This window comes from Ostrea edulis, chromosome 3 (genome assembly GCF_947568905.1).
Source record: "Ostrea edulis chromosome 3, xbOstEdul1.1, whole genome shotgun sequence".
NCBI classification, from domain to species: domain Eukaryota; kingdom Metazoa; phylum Mollusca; class Bivalvia; order Ostreida; family Ostreidae; genus Ostrea; species Ostrea edulis.
The window spans coordinates 28,566,680-28,580,540 of record NC_079166.1 but is presented as its reverse complement, the minus strand read 5'-3'; the positions used below and the strand labels follow the sequence as shown (position 1 = coordinate 28,580,540).

At 35.8% G+C, this 13,861-nt stretch overlaps 2 protein-coding genes across 2 annotated transcripts in view; one reads left to right on the top strand and one right to left on the bottom strand.

The window, feature by feature from the left end:
• Positions 1–726: 726 nt before the first annotated feature.
• On the bottom strand, positions 727–1,905 carry LOC125677127 (complement C1q tumor necrosis factor-related protein 3-like). The gene is made up of 3 exons (XM_048915099.2): positions 1,841–1,905; positions 1,319–1,461; positions 727–1,186 (listed from the first exon to the last, which is right to left on the bottom strand). Exons 1-3 carry the CDS (start codon positions 1,846–1,848, stop codon positions 789–791), a joined length of 549 nt encoding a protein of 182 aa, XP_048771056.2. The 5' UTR covers positions 1,849–1,905; the 3' UTR covers positions 727–788.
• Positions 1,906–3,511: 1,606 nt separating this feature from the next.
• The window catches only part of LOC125675767 (titin-like), a 249,910-nt gene continuing 239,560 nt past the window's right edge, over positions 3,512–13,861 (top strand). The window contains exons 1-7 of the mRNA XM_056160392.1: positions 3,512–3,947; positions 4,247–4,546; positions 5,807–6,115; positions 8,223–8,393; positions 9,662–9,891; positions 11,106–11,253; positions 11,562–11,858. Coding sequence (XP_056016367.1) covers positions 3,620–3,947; positions 4,247–4,546; positions 5,807–6,115; positions 8,223–8,393; positions 9,662–9,891; positions 11,106–11,253; positions 11,562–11,858 — 1,783 coding nt within the window. The 5' untranslated portion in view covers positions 3,512–3,619. The remainder of the gene's footprint in view (positions 3,948–4,246; positions 4,547–5,806; positions 6,116–8,222; positions 8,394–9,661; positions 9,892–11,105; positions 11,254–11,561; positions 11,859–13,861) is intronic.

Here is a 13,861-nt window from a genome sequence, read left to right as displayed (position 1 = left end):
GCATTTCGCAGCGGTTAATATTTTCGTGACGAGTAAAGACAGAGGCTTGGTAGAACATTTACAGGATATTCCAACGTATCTTTGCTAGTATTTTGTAACGTTTTGGAATCTAGTATAGGTAAGGCGATTCATCCCATTCATTGGTATATTAAATATGTTTAAAAGTAAATGATTTCGTTTGTTCAAATGAAATTTGGAGTATTAGTTGGATTACCAAAAGTCTAACTAAAACCAAGTTCGTTTAAAATGCAGTTATAATAATGATCGGGCCTTATAGATGAAGACAATGTTGTTACGAGCTTTATCAGTTTGAACCGATACATATTCTTTAAGTAACACCCGTATTTTGTCTTTCACTTCTGGATATTTAAACACAGAAGAATGGGTGAATAAATTGAAAATACAATATACCTTGGGGTATTTCGTAAAAAATGTTGATGCATCTGAATTAATGAAAAATAATTCGTATGAATGCACACAATGCGCCTATTCAAACCAACTGTAGAATCTTTAAACTTTAAATGAGACAATAAGGCTTGGAAATATGAATTTCTTAAAAATGTTGTTTCCATTCCGAGTGTTTCGCCTCAATAGCGTATAGAAACAATACTACCGTGTGTGATATCTACAAAGGAGATAACGGAAATAAATCTTTCATCTTTCATTATGTTTAGAAATCAAAATCAGATCTTTCAATTTGAGTCTTCCAGACAAATAGATCAAACAAGTAATAGGCTATTTATTTTCAAGGGAAACGCATACTTTTATTGCCACATTGAAGTTAATGATTACAGTTTAAAACCAGAAAAATTAGGCCAAATTCCGCCATATAGGAACCGCCCGTGGTTGCCGTGTGCTGTGACCCACACCTGTTCTCCTTTCTTCATTTTGATGTTGACCGTAGATGAGCTTGACAGATAATACCCACTCTTCACTATTCTACCATTGGCGTAATTATAAGCAATGGCGTTCCCATTCTTCACAATCTCTGTATGAAACTCTTTTCCCGAGTAAACCAGAACATTCCAGCTAAAGGAGTACACCCCATCCTCCGTTGCAGTAAATTTTCCCGTTTTGACGTCATATCCTGATCCTTCATTTAGCATCACTGTGTCAAATTTGACTGGCTGTTTACTTCCAAGATTTGAAATAGAATCCCGAAGCTTGGCATGGAAGGCGACAACATCTACAGCAGAGACAGAGAGGACAATATACGCCATTATCAGTCATTTGTATCTTTACAAAGCAGAGTCCTTAAAATGCCAGAACGTAATGATATCAAATACGAGACAAAATAAACCTATTTAGATTCACTCACCCCTGCTTGCACAAGATTTTTCTTTGTATCCCAGTCCACTGCATATTGTGTAATAGTTTTTGTATTTGGTCACGATTTGGTGTGGTGTGTCAGATAGTGTAGCAATGAACTGCACGGCGAGAAATAGTGATAATAGGAAAAACCTGTAATAAATGAATAGAGTGGTCAGGGCATATGATTGTCACTTCAGTTCGTGATATGCAAAAACCTAACATAGCGAGATTTTAAAAAGTGGCTTGGTTTTAAAACCGCAACATTCAGTAATAAAAATGTATCAAATCCTAATTCATTTGACCATGGTGAAAATAATAATATACGATAGACGTTCGAATTTTGCATAGATCTGGGTATTTTTTAAAATAAATGTACTGGCGACATTGTTCATCAGATGCATGTTTTCTAGTTTAATTGTTTCTGGGAATTCATGAAATTGAATAAATCAAGTTATTCAGATTATATTAGCGGTTTGAAAATCGAAAGTTGTATAAACAAATGACTGAGTATAACGCTATTACAACATACCTGTACATATTCGATCGTACTGAAATGATCTCAACAAATAGCCAGGGATAGAAATGGTTAAGATTCCCTACCTAAACGATGAAAAAGCTAGCTCTTATATATACATTGTGTATTGCATTAAAAAGACATATGATATGTGGTTTTCGTGATGAACACCAAAACGTAAAGATAATCGATATAAGCACATACTTTTTTTAAACGCGGATGTGGCGATGTGATCTTTATATTATATTTTACTTAACATATATGATTTAACAAACATATTTATCATTTTGAGTATGTTTTACTTTTCTTCTAATGTATATATATATATATATATATATATATATATATATATATATATATAAGCATTGAAAAGGCCACGACACTGTTGGTTCAGTGCTTTTATAAATTTCTTTACTAGCCTTGTATCTTCTCAGATCCGACACTTTAAGAAAGTAGGGTGTTGTTGGGTTTTTGTGCTTTTATATATACATGTAGAGAGAGAGAGAGAGAGAGAGAGAGAGAGAGAGAGAGAGAGCAAATAAATAAGGCTATTTTTAAAGCACTAAAAATGACCAAAGACATGAACAATATGAAATTGCCAAAATTTCCGGACCACCTGTTCCCTCTTTAGGACGACAGAATATCTGGATAGTAATGAAATTAAAAATGCAAGCTAGCATTCAAAAGCTGAGAACAAACAGAACGTTTACATATTGAAAATATCGTGTGCGATATGGGCAGTGACAAAAAAAATACAGCATTCAGTAAATTCGCTTCTATACATTAAGATATCAGAAATTGATTTAAAAAATATACAATCAATTGCATGTATAGTGTGCATGAATTTAATTAATGGTGGCACCGGTTAAAATATGGCTAGCAATATTCAGTATGTGATATAATTATTTCATCAATGGTAAGAAATAATCTTTATTAAAAAAAAAGATGATATAATTGATTCACTTCGGTAATTCCTTTGAGAATACTTCTTATCGAAGAGAATGATAAACTCATTCAATTTCAGTAGCTGAAGGACTGATGAAAGAAGTTACATATACCTGTTCAATTAATATATGAAAGATATTGATAAAATTGCAACCAACCACGTGTGTGTATTGTAGGGGAAGTTTCACTGCAAGTAGTTAGAGTATACAACAATCCCTCTTAGGGGGATTACTTACGAAATGCCATAGCCAAACGTCTGGTGGAAATTAAAAAAATGTCTCTCTATATAACCAGCCTTCCAGGGTGTATTCTCACTATGGGGGAAGTCCCACTATATAACACCTTTCTCTTCCAAACCACCCAGCATTCGTTCCATAGTCAAATATGTTCTTTTCCAAACCGTTCAGCGTTCGTTCACCGTTCCACTGGTGTACTAGTGCACTTTGGGGTCTGCAGATACTACGAAACAAAGAATAAATTACCCTGGAATACCCATCTGATTTTGTACAGTTTCAATCTAAATGTGAAGAGAAATCGCACAACCTCTTATTTATGGTTGGATTGGTAAAAAATGTTTATGGGAGATTTTAAAAGTCCCTGATTTGTTCTGGATTCCAATTACAAACACCTTTTGATTGCCTATGAATGAACGACCTGAAGCGTGTTAATTACTGATACAGTTTAAAGTTCTTGTATATAAATAAAAATACATATTGTGTACGTCATAGTACCTCTTTCAGTGGGTTGAGTATAGGATCATCGTAGTGTGGTGTACGACATCGTAGCTGACAAATATATCTGAGGTATTAATGTACACTTGATAAAGAAAGAAACTATCACGGCATCAAAATGGAAAATTCAGATCCGTTTGAAATTCACAACGAACTCCTAAGTGACCTCATTACAGAATACTTAGATTCAGCGAAGAAAGAAGAAAGGGAAAGAAATTTTACAAAATGGAAGCTGGCATTCAGAAATATCAATGACTCTCCTTATCATCGGGCGTGTCCAATTTTATGGGACCTATATTATTTGGAAGACAAAAAGCATATTGGGATTGGAAAATACGATAAACTCAGAAGTCTTCTGACTGAAATAGGACCTGCTGGAGATAGAATAAACAAAGCAGAAAAAAGAATCAAGGCGGTGACAAAAGATCACGGAGAAAGTAAACTTGGTATGTTGTTGTCTAGAGTTGGTATGGTGCTGAATAACGATATAAAATTTAGAGTCTTGTTAGCAAGTTCTTCTTGGATTTGAAATTTTTATACATACCTTATCAGTAATTAAAGGTCTATTATTTTTAATAAACGTGGGACAAAGACAGGGAACTTTTAACGATAAATAGATGAGGTCACGTGAAAACTGATTCATTAATGTGTACTTTCTTTCCACGAAACCTGTCAAGCAGTCTTAATATACTTGATATAATATCAGTCAAATAACCAGCTTTTAAAAAAAACAAATCTTTTATAGACTACCCTGTGATCATAGAATTTAAATCACGAACGAAGGATCCTTTTTATGGGGATAAAGTAACCATGCTTGCAGAAAGATTAACAACCTCAGATATTGAATGGTGCCATGTTAAAGAATCGGAGTCGACAACAAGGAATCTGGACCTCAGATTGACAAACTATTCTGAAAGCACGAATGAGGAGCGTATATCAACACTTGTTATAAGTGAAGCTCGATTTGAGGACTCTGGGCTGTACTATGTATCGAGTAAAGCGGGGGAGAGACTGAGCAATCAATTGTCACTAAAAGTTAAAGGAGGTATTTCTAACTAAAACCATTTACAAGATAGAATATGCTAAATCTCCAGTAAATTTAAAAAGATATGAAAGATGAAGATAATGAACACGTGGAGAAATTCTAAATAGTGATTAGACTAGGATTGTTTCTATCGATGAAAGGAACAGCAAATGAGATGGAAGCACGGTCTATACATCGATAGAGGAATACTGAAAGAACTGGTTTGATGGTAATGGGTGTTGATTGAATTTACAATTCGAAATTTTGATGAGAAGGTGATGATAGCAAATATATATATATATATATATATATATATATATATATATACATGGTGCTAGGAGATTTGGTTCCGCAGGTCGTGAGTTCAACCCCGGGTAGGGGCGGAAGTGGGTATCCATATAAAGTGAAATTTTCTGTGCTTTATATTAATTATTTCTTCACTTAGGGCAGTTATGTTCATTTAAGAGTTCATTGCTATTTCTGTACTTTATATATATATATATATATATATATATATATATATATATATATCCCAGTGGACTCTCGAAATAATCAACACCGCAATCTTCCATTATCTGCTTTGTTTTTGGCTATTTTATTGAATATACTACCTACATGCTCACTTCTCGTAGGCACCAGGGGTCCGTTTTTATCCAAACTCTCTATTTTATATTCCTTATAGGAGCAATGAGATGGATCAATGTTGGTTATTGTCACCTTTCATATGTAAACGGCAAACTGTCAACACAACTTGATAGCAAAGAAGATGGCTTCAGCTTCTCCATCGTCAATTTCTCATATTTGTGTTCCAATACATGTATCCCAATGTCGCTCGAAATGGTGATTACGTATCTCAATTGATTTTATTTAAAATCAAATTTCAAATCAAAGTAGGGTACTGGCAAATAAGTTAATATTACAGGGGTTCCAAAAGCCTCATCTAAAGTCAAAATCTCCCTAACGCAAGTTATCACGAGGTCGAATATTTTCTAACGTGTTTCATACCAATTGTTATACTATTCTTTACACATATATGGATTTTTACCACGGATTACTGGATCGTATACCTTATCAAGATATAGGGCACACGGTGGGTGTGGCCAGTCAAAAGGCGATGTTTACTCCTCCTAGTCACCTGATCCCACCTCTGGTGTGGGGTTCGTGTTACTTCCTCTCTTTCGTTTGATTTTCGATAGGATTTATGGGATTGATCACTGTTCGTTATCTCCATGTGACCATTTTTTATGATGCATGGCTTACAGGGGTGTTTTCATGTTCTAGAAATTCCGGACGTCTTTCTAAGAGAATCAACAACATGCGTGTCTTTAGGAGGTACCTTGGAGCTGGAAGGTCATGTCATTTCTACTCCACCTGCAAAGAAAATTTCATTTTGGAAACTTGTCGACGGGAAGAAGGGAGTAATAGACATCAGCCTGGAAAAGTACACTGGAAGTACTACTGACATCAAACGTACTCCGGTGTTGAGAATTAATAAACTGAATTTCAGGGATGAAGGCTCGTATTGGCTTCGCGTTGAGAACGCAGTCGGAAGAGGAGAGAGTAAACACCACGAGGCTAAGTTTAACGAAGGTTAGAATTAGATAAGTTTCTGTCTTTTCATCTGGAATATATAGCTTGCACAAAGGCAGTGGTACATACCATATTCCATATAGGCTAAATGTTTTAACCTAGAAATTTTCCCAGTACTTGAATTAAAACAGAGATACAATGGATAATGATGACCGAAATTGTGTTTAGATATGTTTTCCTCTAATCAAACTCCACTTTCCCTCACTTTACACTGAATGACATACAAGAATTCCAAGTTTCAGAATCGCATACTTTATGGCAAGAAATGTAAATTTCTCGGGAGAGCGCCCCCTCCCCAGCTATGAAGAATACAATTCAGCACTGCACTCCTAAATTGAAGCCGAAGGTTAAATACTTTAGCTTATATCTTACCTCCTGCAAAGTAGTACTTACATGCATGTCACGTGAAGACCACATAATTCTATACACCGTCAGTGGCAGTCATGAGTCAATAGACGAGTTATTTCCCTTGCCATGTGTACCTCGGTTACAAAGATCCCTAACCTCTACTCCGGGCAGTTCATCAATATAGCTGAAATCTAACACAGAAAAAACATTAAACGGTTAAAACTAAATTGGGGCAATACATTGGACGAAAATACGTCAGCTACGCAGTCTTTCACTTCATTTTTGTGTGACGTCTCAGTTGTTAGAAGTCGCAAATGAAATCATGCAAGGGACAAAAGAAATATTCATGAAAATGCATGTAATCCTAGCTTTCCTGTGAAAAACATTGGGCACCCATAGATAGTGTTTTCTGTTATTGTTATTAAATTATCTTTCTTGCTAATGCAATAGTTTCTAATTTATGAAAAATAAAGTTAGTAGTCTCGAAAGATTTTGAACAAATACCGTTTGGAAACAATATCTTAATATTAGATGGCCTACGATGCAAATAAAAGCAATCGTGAAATTGGAATAATATTGAATATACGTGGTAAATAAATCCCACGTCAGTCCAATTACACACTGTATAAATAATAATCTATGACGTAATTGTTGAATTTATACGACACTGCAAAGTATAGAATATTTCATATATTGGAGTTGCTTGTTCTTTACACATGCACGCACGCACGTACGCACAGACACACACACGCACGCACGCACGCACGCACGCACGCACGCACACACACACACACACACACACACACACACACACACACACACACACACACACACACACACACACACACACACACACACACACACACACATTTCGCAAATTCTATGGTCGTTATAACGATCTAGTTCGTCAGTACAACCTCGCATTGGATCAAATGCTGTCTGACGTGTTTCATACCGATTGTTAAACCGTTCTTGTCACACTGATTTTGACAGCGGATAACTCTGTTTACCTGATCAGGATATAGGGCTCACGGCGGGTATGACCGGTCAACAGGGGATGATTACTCCTCCTGGGAAATCTGGTCCCACCACTGGTGTGTCCAGGGGTCCGTGTTTGCCCAACTATCTATTTTGTATTGTTTATAGGAGTTTTGAGATTGATCACTGTTCGTTATCTTCATCTCACACACATACACATTAATTACCTCCAGAGGTTTGCATCACAGTCACTGACTCTTCGGAACAGTCGGGGCGCCTCTCTCTCTCCTCCTTTCTCTTCCTCGTTCTCTCTCTCTTTGCAGTGGAACAATGTCGTAGTGTTGTTAAATATATGCCCTTACTCCGGCAAGTGAGTTAATTTTGAACATTTATTGGATTGTCGTACTAGAAGTTCCATGTTCGATCCTCAAATGAATCATATACATGTGCTTATCTATGTTACAAAAGTGACGGAATATAGATACTCACGTCGCCAAGGTGAACTAAATCACATTAAACTATTTATATCGAAACGTCCAAATATACATATTGCTTATTATTTGTGTTAGATACAGTAAATACACCGGGTGATTCTAGAACAGTCTGTGAATATAAGTTGCTGAATGTCACAATGATTTGTCACATAATTAGAAAGGCTAGTACGAAATGAATAGGCCATTTTCCAATAGATGAAATCAAACTGAATATTACTGACGGTAAAAAGAAAATTCTGATACCTTAATCTATTGTAAGGAAACATGTAATTTTGATATTTTTGAAGATGATACAACAAGAATCACCAGGTACTTCCGATTAATTCATTTGGGCGGAGAGGCACTCAAATATATTCTTGAGAGGAAGGCAAAACCGTCACTGAGGAAATATTTGGAAGAAAACACAGAAGAAATTAGTTTTCTGTGTTCCAGATCACAGATGGACCAACTTCTCAAAGGTATTAAATTCTTTAATACCAATAGGCTTTCATTTGGCCAAGGTAGCATATAGTAGTTAGTTTCCTTGCTTAGGGACTAAAAGATTGTGTCTTTCGTCGAACGCTTGGCATTAGAAGTAAAGGTCTCGTATCAGAGTAGGCGTTGATAGAAAAACAAATTCTCACTGCCAATGCCCACGTGTTGTGTACAAGTCAAAACATGTGCAAATTCTATGATCATTATCACGATCTGATTTACCAATACAATTCGTCATTGGGTCATTGGGTCAAATGATGCCTGACGTGTTTCATTTTAATTGCTAGGTCGTTCTTGGCACACTGAGTTTGACTACGAACTACCCCGTTTATCTGATCAAGATATTGGAGTCATGGCGGGCGTCACCGGTCGACAGAGGATTGTTATTCCTTCTAGACACCTGATCCCATCTTTGATATATCTAGTGATCCATGTTTGTCCTACTTTTAATTTTGTACCTTTTATAGGAGTTATGAGATTGATCACTGTTCGTTATCTTCAGCTTTTCACGAGAGGTGAGTGCAGGTGCCCAGGATTGTGCATCCTTTGTCGACCAGTCACGGCTGCCCTGAGCACTGTGTCTTAATAGGTAATCAGAGTATTCCGTATTCAAATTTAGTGTGCGAAGAACGGTCTAACAATCGGTATGAATGGCAAACTAGATCGTTATAACGACCATAGAATTTGTGAAATGCTTACTTTAAACGAGACAACTGAAACCCCTGTAACATCCACGTGTTTGTCCATAGCCTGCTTCGATTTAAGAACTCTGGTGTATCGAATCATTTGAGAGATATGAATAGCACATGCAGGTGATAATGGAATATTGCTACTTAAATACAGGAAGTTGGTGATAGAGAAGCTGAAATTACCCGTTTGTCATAAAGTTGAGTTTTTAGTTTACCATATTCATTTTCAATACATTTTCAATCAATCAATAAAATATCTAAGTACAAAGCAGATGTGGAGCACTATGTGGTGTCTTTTATCTGAGTTGACAGGGATATATCGAATATACATATGAATGAAAATTATCATTGTTAACATATAAAACGTCAACGATATATCTAAATGTCAAATTGAATGCCACAACAAGATTTTTTTTCTTCTCATGTAGAAGCTTTTGAAAAAAAGCCTGCTTCATAAAAATATTATAAAAACAGGTCAGCTAACAAAAGATCACATTCTTGCCCACTGGAATGCCTACAAGCGTATCAATTCGTAAATAGCCATTGTACTTTGTCGTTGATAGGTGTAGAAAACCTGAAAGAGATGGATATATCTGTGACCTATACACTTCTAAGAAATATGCCTAACCTTGATAGACCTTCTAAAGGATGGGGAAGCACACCCGAAGATGACAACATCTTACCAGCAGATGACATTGAAAGAATTCGATTACATTACGAATATATAGCACAAGGAGATATCCCCTCATTATCGCCCACTTCATTTACAGAAAGATGGACTGAACTCTCTAAGGTAAATGACGCACCCCAAATTCGTAATAAGATAAATTCTCGAAAAGCTACATGTATGTCAGCATGTCAGAAAGGACGGACCACAATACAATAGAGATCTTAAGACGTCTTAATTTCAGGGATTACGCACCACAATACAATAGATGAAAGGTGAAAATAATGAACAGTGGTCAATCTCATAACTTCTATAAGCAATACAAAATAGAGAGTTGAGCAAACACGGACTCCTGGACACACCAGAGGTGGGATCCGGTGCCTAGGAGAAGTAAACATACCCTGTCGATATGTTTGTCCAACTATCTATATTGTATTACTTATGGAATTTATGAGATTGATCACTGTTCGTTGTTTTCACAACAAGAATGAAACCGTTCCTACCCCCATACAATCATGTGGATAAGTAGATCTTGAAAAACTAAATCGCATGGAGATGCATTTTCACAACCTTTTTTCATAGAAGATTACATTTGAAAACGTTGATATTTGTGTATATTTGATTTTAAACCCCAATCCAACCCGATATCAGGACTGTACCGTTTGAGTAGAATACGAGGATGTTTGCATAATTAACATATAACGTTGTTGTTCTTGAGATAAATATAAAGATTATTGGACCTGTTTCCTATACACGGTGGTTCATATAAAATGATATTCCCATGATAGGAATGCGTAAGTGAATAAACTAAATTACGCCTTTCGTAGATTGGTTAATGACATGATCGGTGGTTCTGGAGAAGAAAAGATAATTAACAAGCAATGATCAATCTCATAATTCCTATAAGAGATACAAATTTAATAGTTGGGCACACACATACCCCTAAATATACCAGAGGTAGGATCAGGTGCCTGGGAGGATAAGTATCCCCTGTCGACCGGTCACACCCACCGTGATCCCTATATCTTGATCAGGTAAACGGAGTAATCAGTAGGCTAAATCAATGTTCCAAGAAAGTCTTAACAAGCGGTATGGAACACGTCAGAAAACATTTGAGCTGATGACAGTTGTATTGGTAAATTAGATCATTATAACTACCATAGAATTTGCAAAATGCTGACTTTAAACGAGACTGTTGAAATCCCTGTAACATCAACTTGTTTCTCATTAACCTTTTTTGATTCAAAAGAGTAAAACATAAACAATTTTACTTTAGACATACAGACAGGCGGACAGATTTGCACACAGTTGAACCAATAGTGATCCCTATATTTTCTTAGGCAATACAAAGATTGAACACAAATGTGCTGAACCCCAAAATAGAGGACATCAAAGATTTGAAGTTAGACAAAATTGCTATCGGCGAAAGTTTGAAAGCGCTCGAATCAAACAGAAAAAGGGAATTTGATTTACAGTTCGAAAGGAAAAGTAAGCGTTGGTGTATTATTGGAAACAGAAAGTAAGTGGGAAGTTAAAGTTTGTGAGGAAAGTGGTGAACAAACAGTATGGACCTTCCATCCAATGTCAACGTATCACGATTTCTAGATCTCTCTTACTTCATGAAAAACCAATATGTACATATTGCACAATGAAGTATTTCTTTAAACAGTATCTCGTCTTTAAGTCAGAAACATTTGAAACATTTTTTTTTCTATTGATGATATCAGAGAGTTTGTCTTTGATTCGAATTTGGATTGATTACTTTGTTACCAAACATTTTTGCTTTTGATTTGAAGATATCCCAATTGTTGAAATACAAGGTCTAGAGTCAGTGAAATACCTGAAAAGAGCCGAATTGACAGGAAACATCCAGTCTCCAGCTAATATCTCAAGAATTGTTTGGAAAAAGCAAAATATTGAAATTGATATTTCCGAAAAAAAGTACAGTGAGAGCCATTGCAATATTGGATCAACAGAGGCAAAACTTGTCATCCAAAGAATCAACATCGAAGACATTGGAGAATATCATCTGCTTGTAGAAAATGAATCAGGTCGAGCAAGAAGCAACATTCTGGCTTTGAAAATTAAGGAAAGTACGTCTACGCAATTTCTAACCAATGTATCAATAGAGATAAACTAAAACTATCTATATATTTATCAATAAATAAATAAATCAATCAATCAATCAACCACCCACCCTACCTACTTACCTACCTACCTACCTATATCGAGACACACAGAGAGAGAGAGAGAGAGAGAGAGAGAGAGAGAGAGAGAGAGAGAGAGAGAGACTAAGTAAACATGATCCATATCAAATGAAACTTTGCAGTTCCGTCATGAAACCCGGCTCTTCTGATTTTGATATGAACGTACAAACAATAACAATCGGATGACACTCCTCGTTATAAGAACGACTATCTGTCGTCTAAATAACGACTTCTTAGCTACATCGTCATAACAACGGTATTATATTTTTTCTGATTTGTATTTCAAATATTTTCCATTAGAATGATACAGTCAATTTCATTGGTCGAGGACTGGTCAGGTAAAGGGAGACAATTCATGATGTCTCCTTCTCGTGCAGAGTGACAACTGTCTCCATTTAGAAGAAAAATCTTAATGGAGCTATAACAAATAATCAGAAATATGCGGGGTCGTTAATCAATAACTTCAGTGTCAACATTATATATATATATATATATATATATATATATATATATATAAACACAAAATCCCAACAACACCCTACTTTCTTAAAGTGTCGGATCTGAGAAGATACAAGGCCAGTGAAGAAATTTATAAAAGCACTGAATTATAAAAGCACAGACTTAGAACCAACAACCACCGATCAACCATCAAAACCAAACGCGTGACCGAACCCGTAGGGGAACATTTCAACAAAGAAGGTCACATTTGGCAAGACATGCAAGTGGTTGTTATTGATCAATATGGACCGATACAGAGAGAAAGAGCACAGAAGAATCCTGGATGCACCGTTTGAAATCATTCCGTCCAGGTGGAATGAGTAATTGGAATGATTTCACGCGCATGAATCCAGGATAAATCCTTAGTTAAATTCAGTTTCCATAGCCTAATCGCCAAAATTCACCCGATAAGATATCTTATTTTGTATGATTAATATCAATACAATTCGTTTCCTCCGTTTCAAGGCTCTGATCTTGAGTTCCTTTATTTAGCCAAAATAACGAGGATTCCCAAAATTGCGATTATTGTTTGACCTTCAATACTTCTCAATTATGTTAGAACATAATAAAAAATCATTACAATTATGAATTTATATAGCTCTCTCTCTCTCTCTCTCTCTCTCTCTCTCTCTCTCTCTCTCTCTCTCTCATATTTTAGTCTCGACATTGCGGCTTTTATTTTAAAATAAGGGGGGGGGTGATAACAAGAAAATAATGTATTGACCTCGAAGACTAGTATTTCATTAATATATCATCTTAAGACCTCTAAACTATGGTAAAACATTATTCTAAATTAGCATAATTTCGGATTCGCATATCTCTAGCTAGAATGCGGCTTTAATATTGTCTGACCTTGAAAAATATATTACCTTGAAAAATAATACCGAATCTGTTTCCTTAGACTTCTCTCCCATTCACCTCTTCGATTGTTGGTTTTAATGTTAGATCTGTGTCTTTTGATTGACCTTGTTTGTTGTTTAATCGTGTTCTTCTGGCAATCATATTTATTTTTCGCTGTTTACCATATCCGAATCATAATGGTACGGACTACCAAATATTGTTTTGAACTTAATCACTCCATATCATTATCTTCCTACCATTTTATTTCATAATCACATTGTTTTGGAAGTTTCCCCTCTAAATTTATTTGATTTCTGTAATTATCAAGAATAATTCTATTTTCATCCCGACCCGACCATAGTACAAACTCTCTAAACCATCGTCAGTAAACACGCTTTACAACGAAACCACCACCATTTTTATCACTCAGTACAACAGTGTATCACTCTTGTCACCAATGTAGTTTATCGATACTTGTCGTTTTTGCGTGTTATTTGTTTATGTAATATATGTCTCTTGATAAAGACGCGGGTTGCGTCGAAAATTTGAAT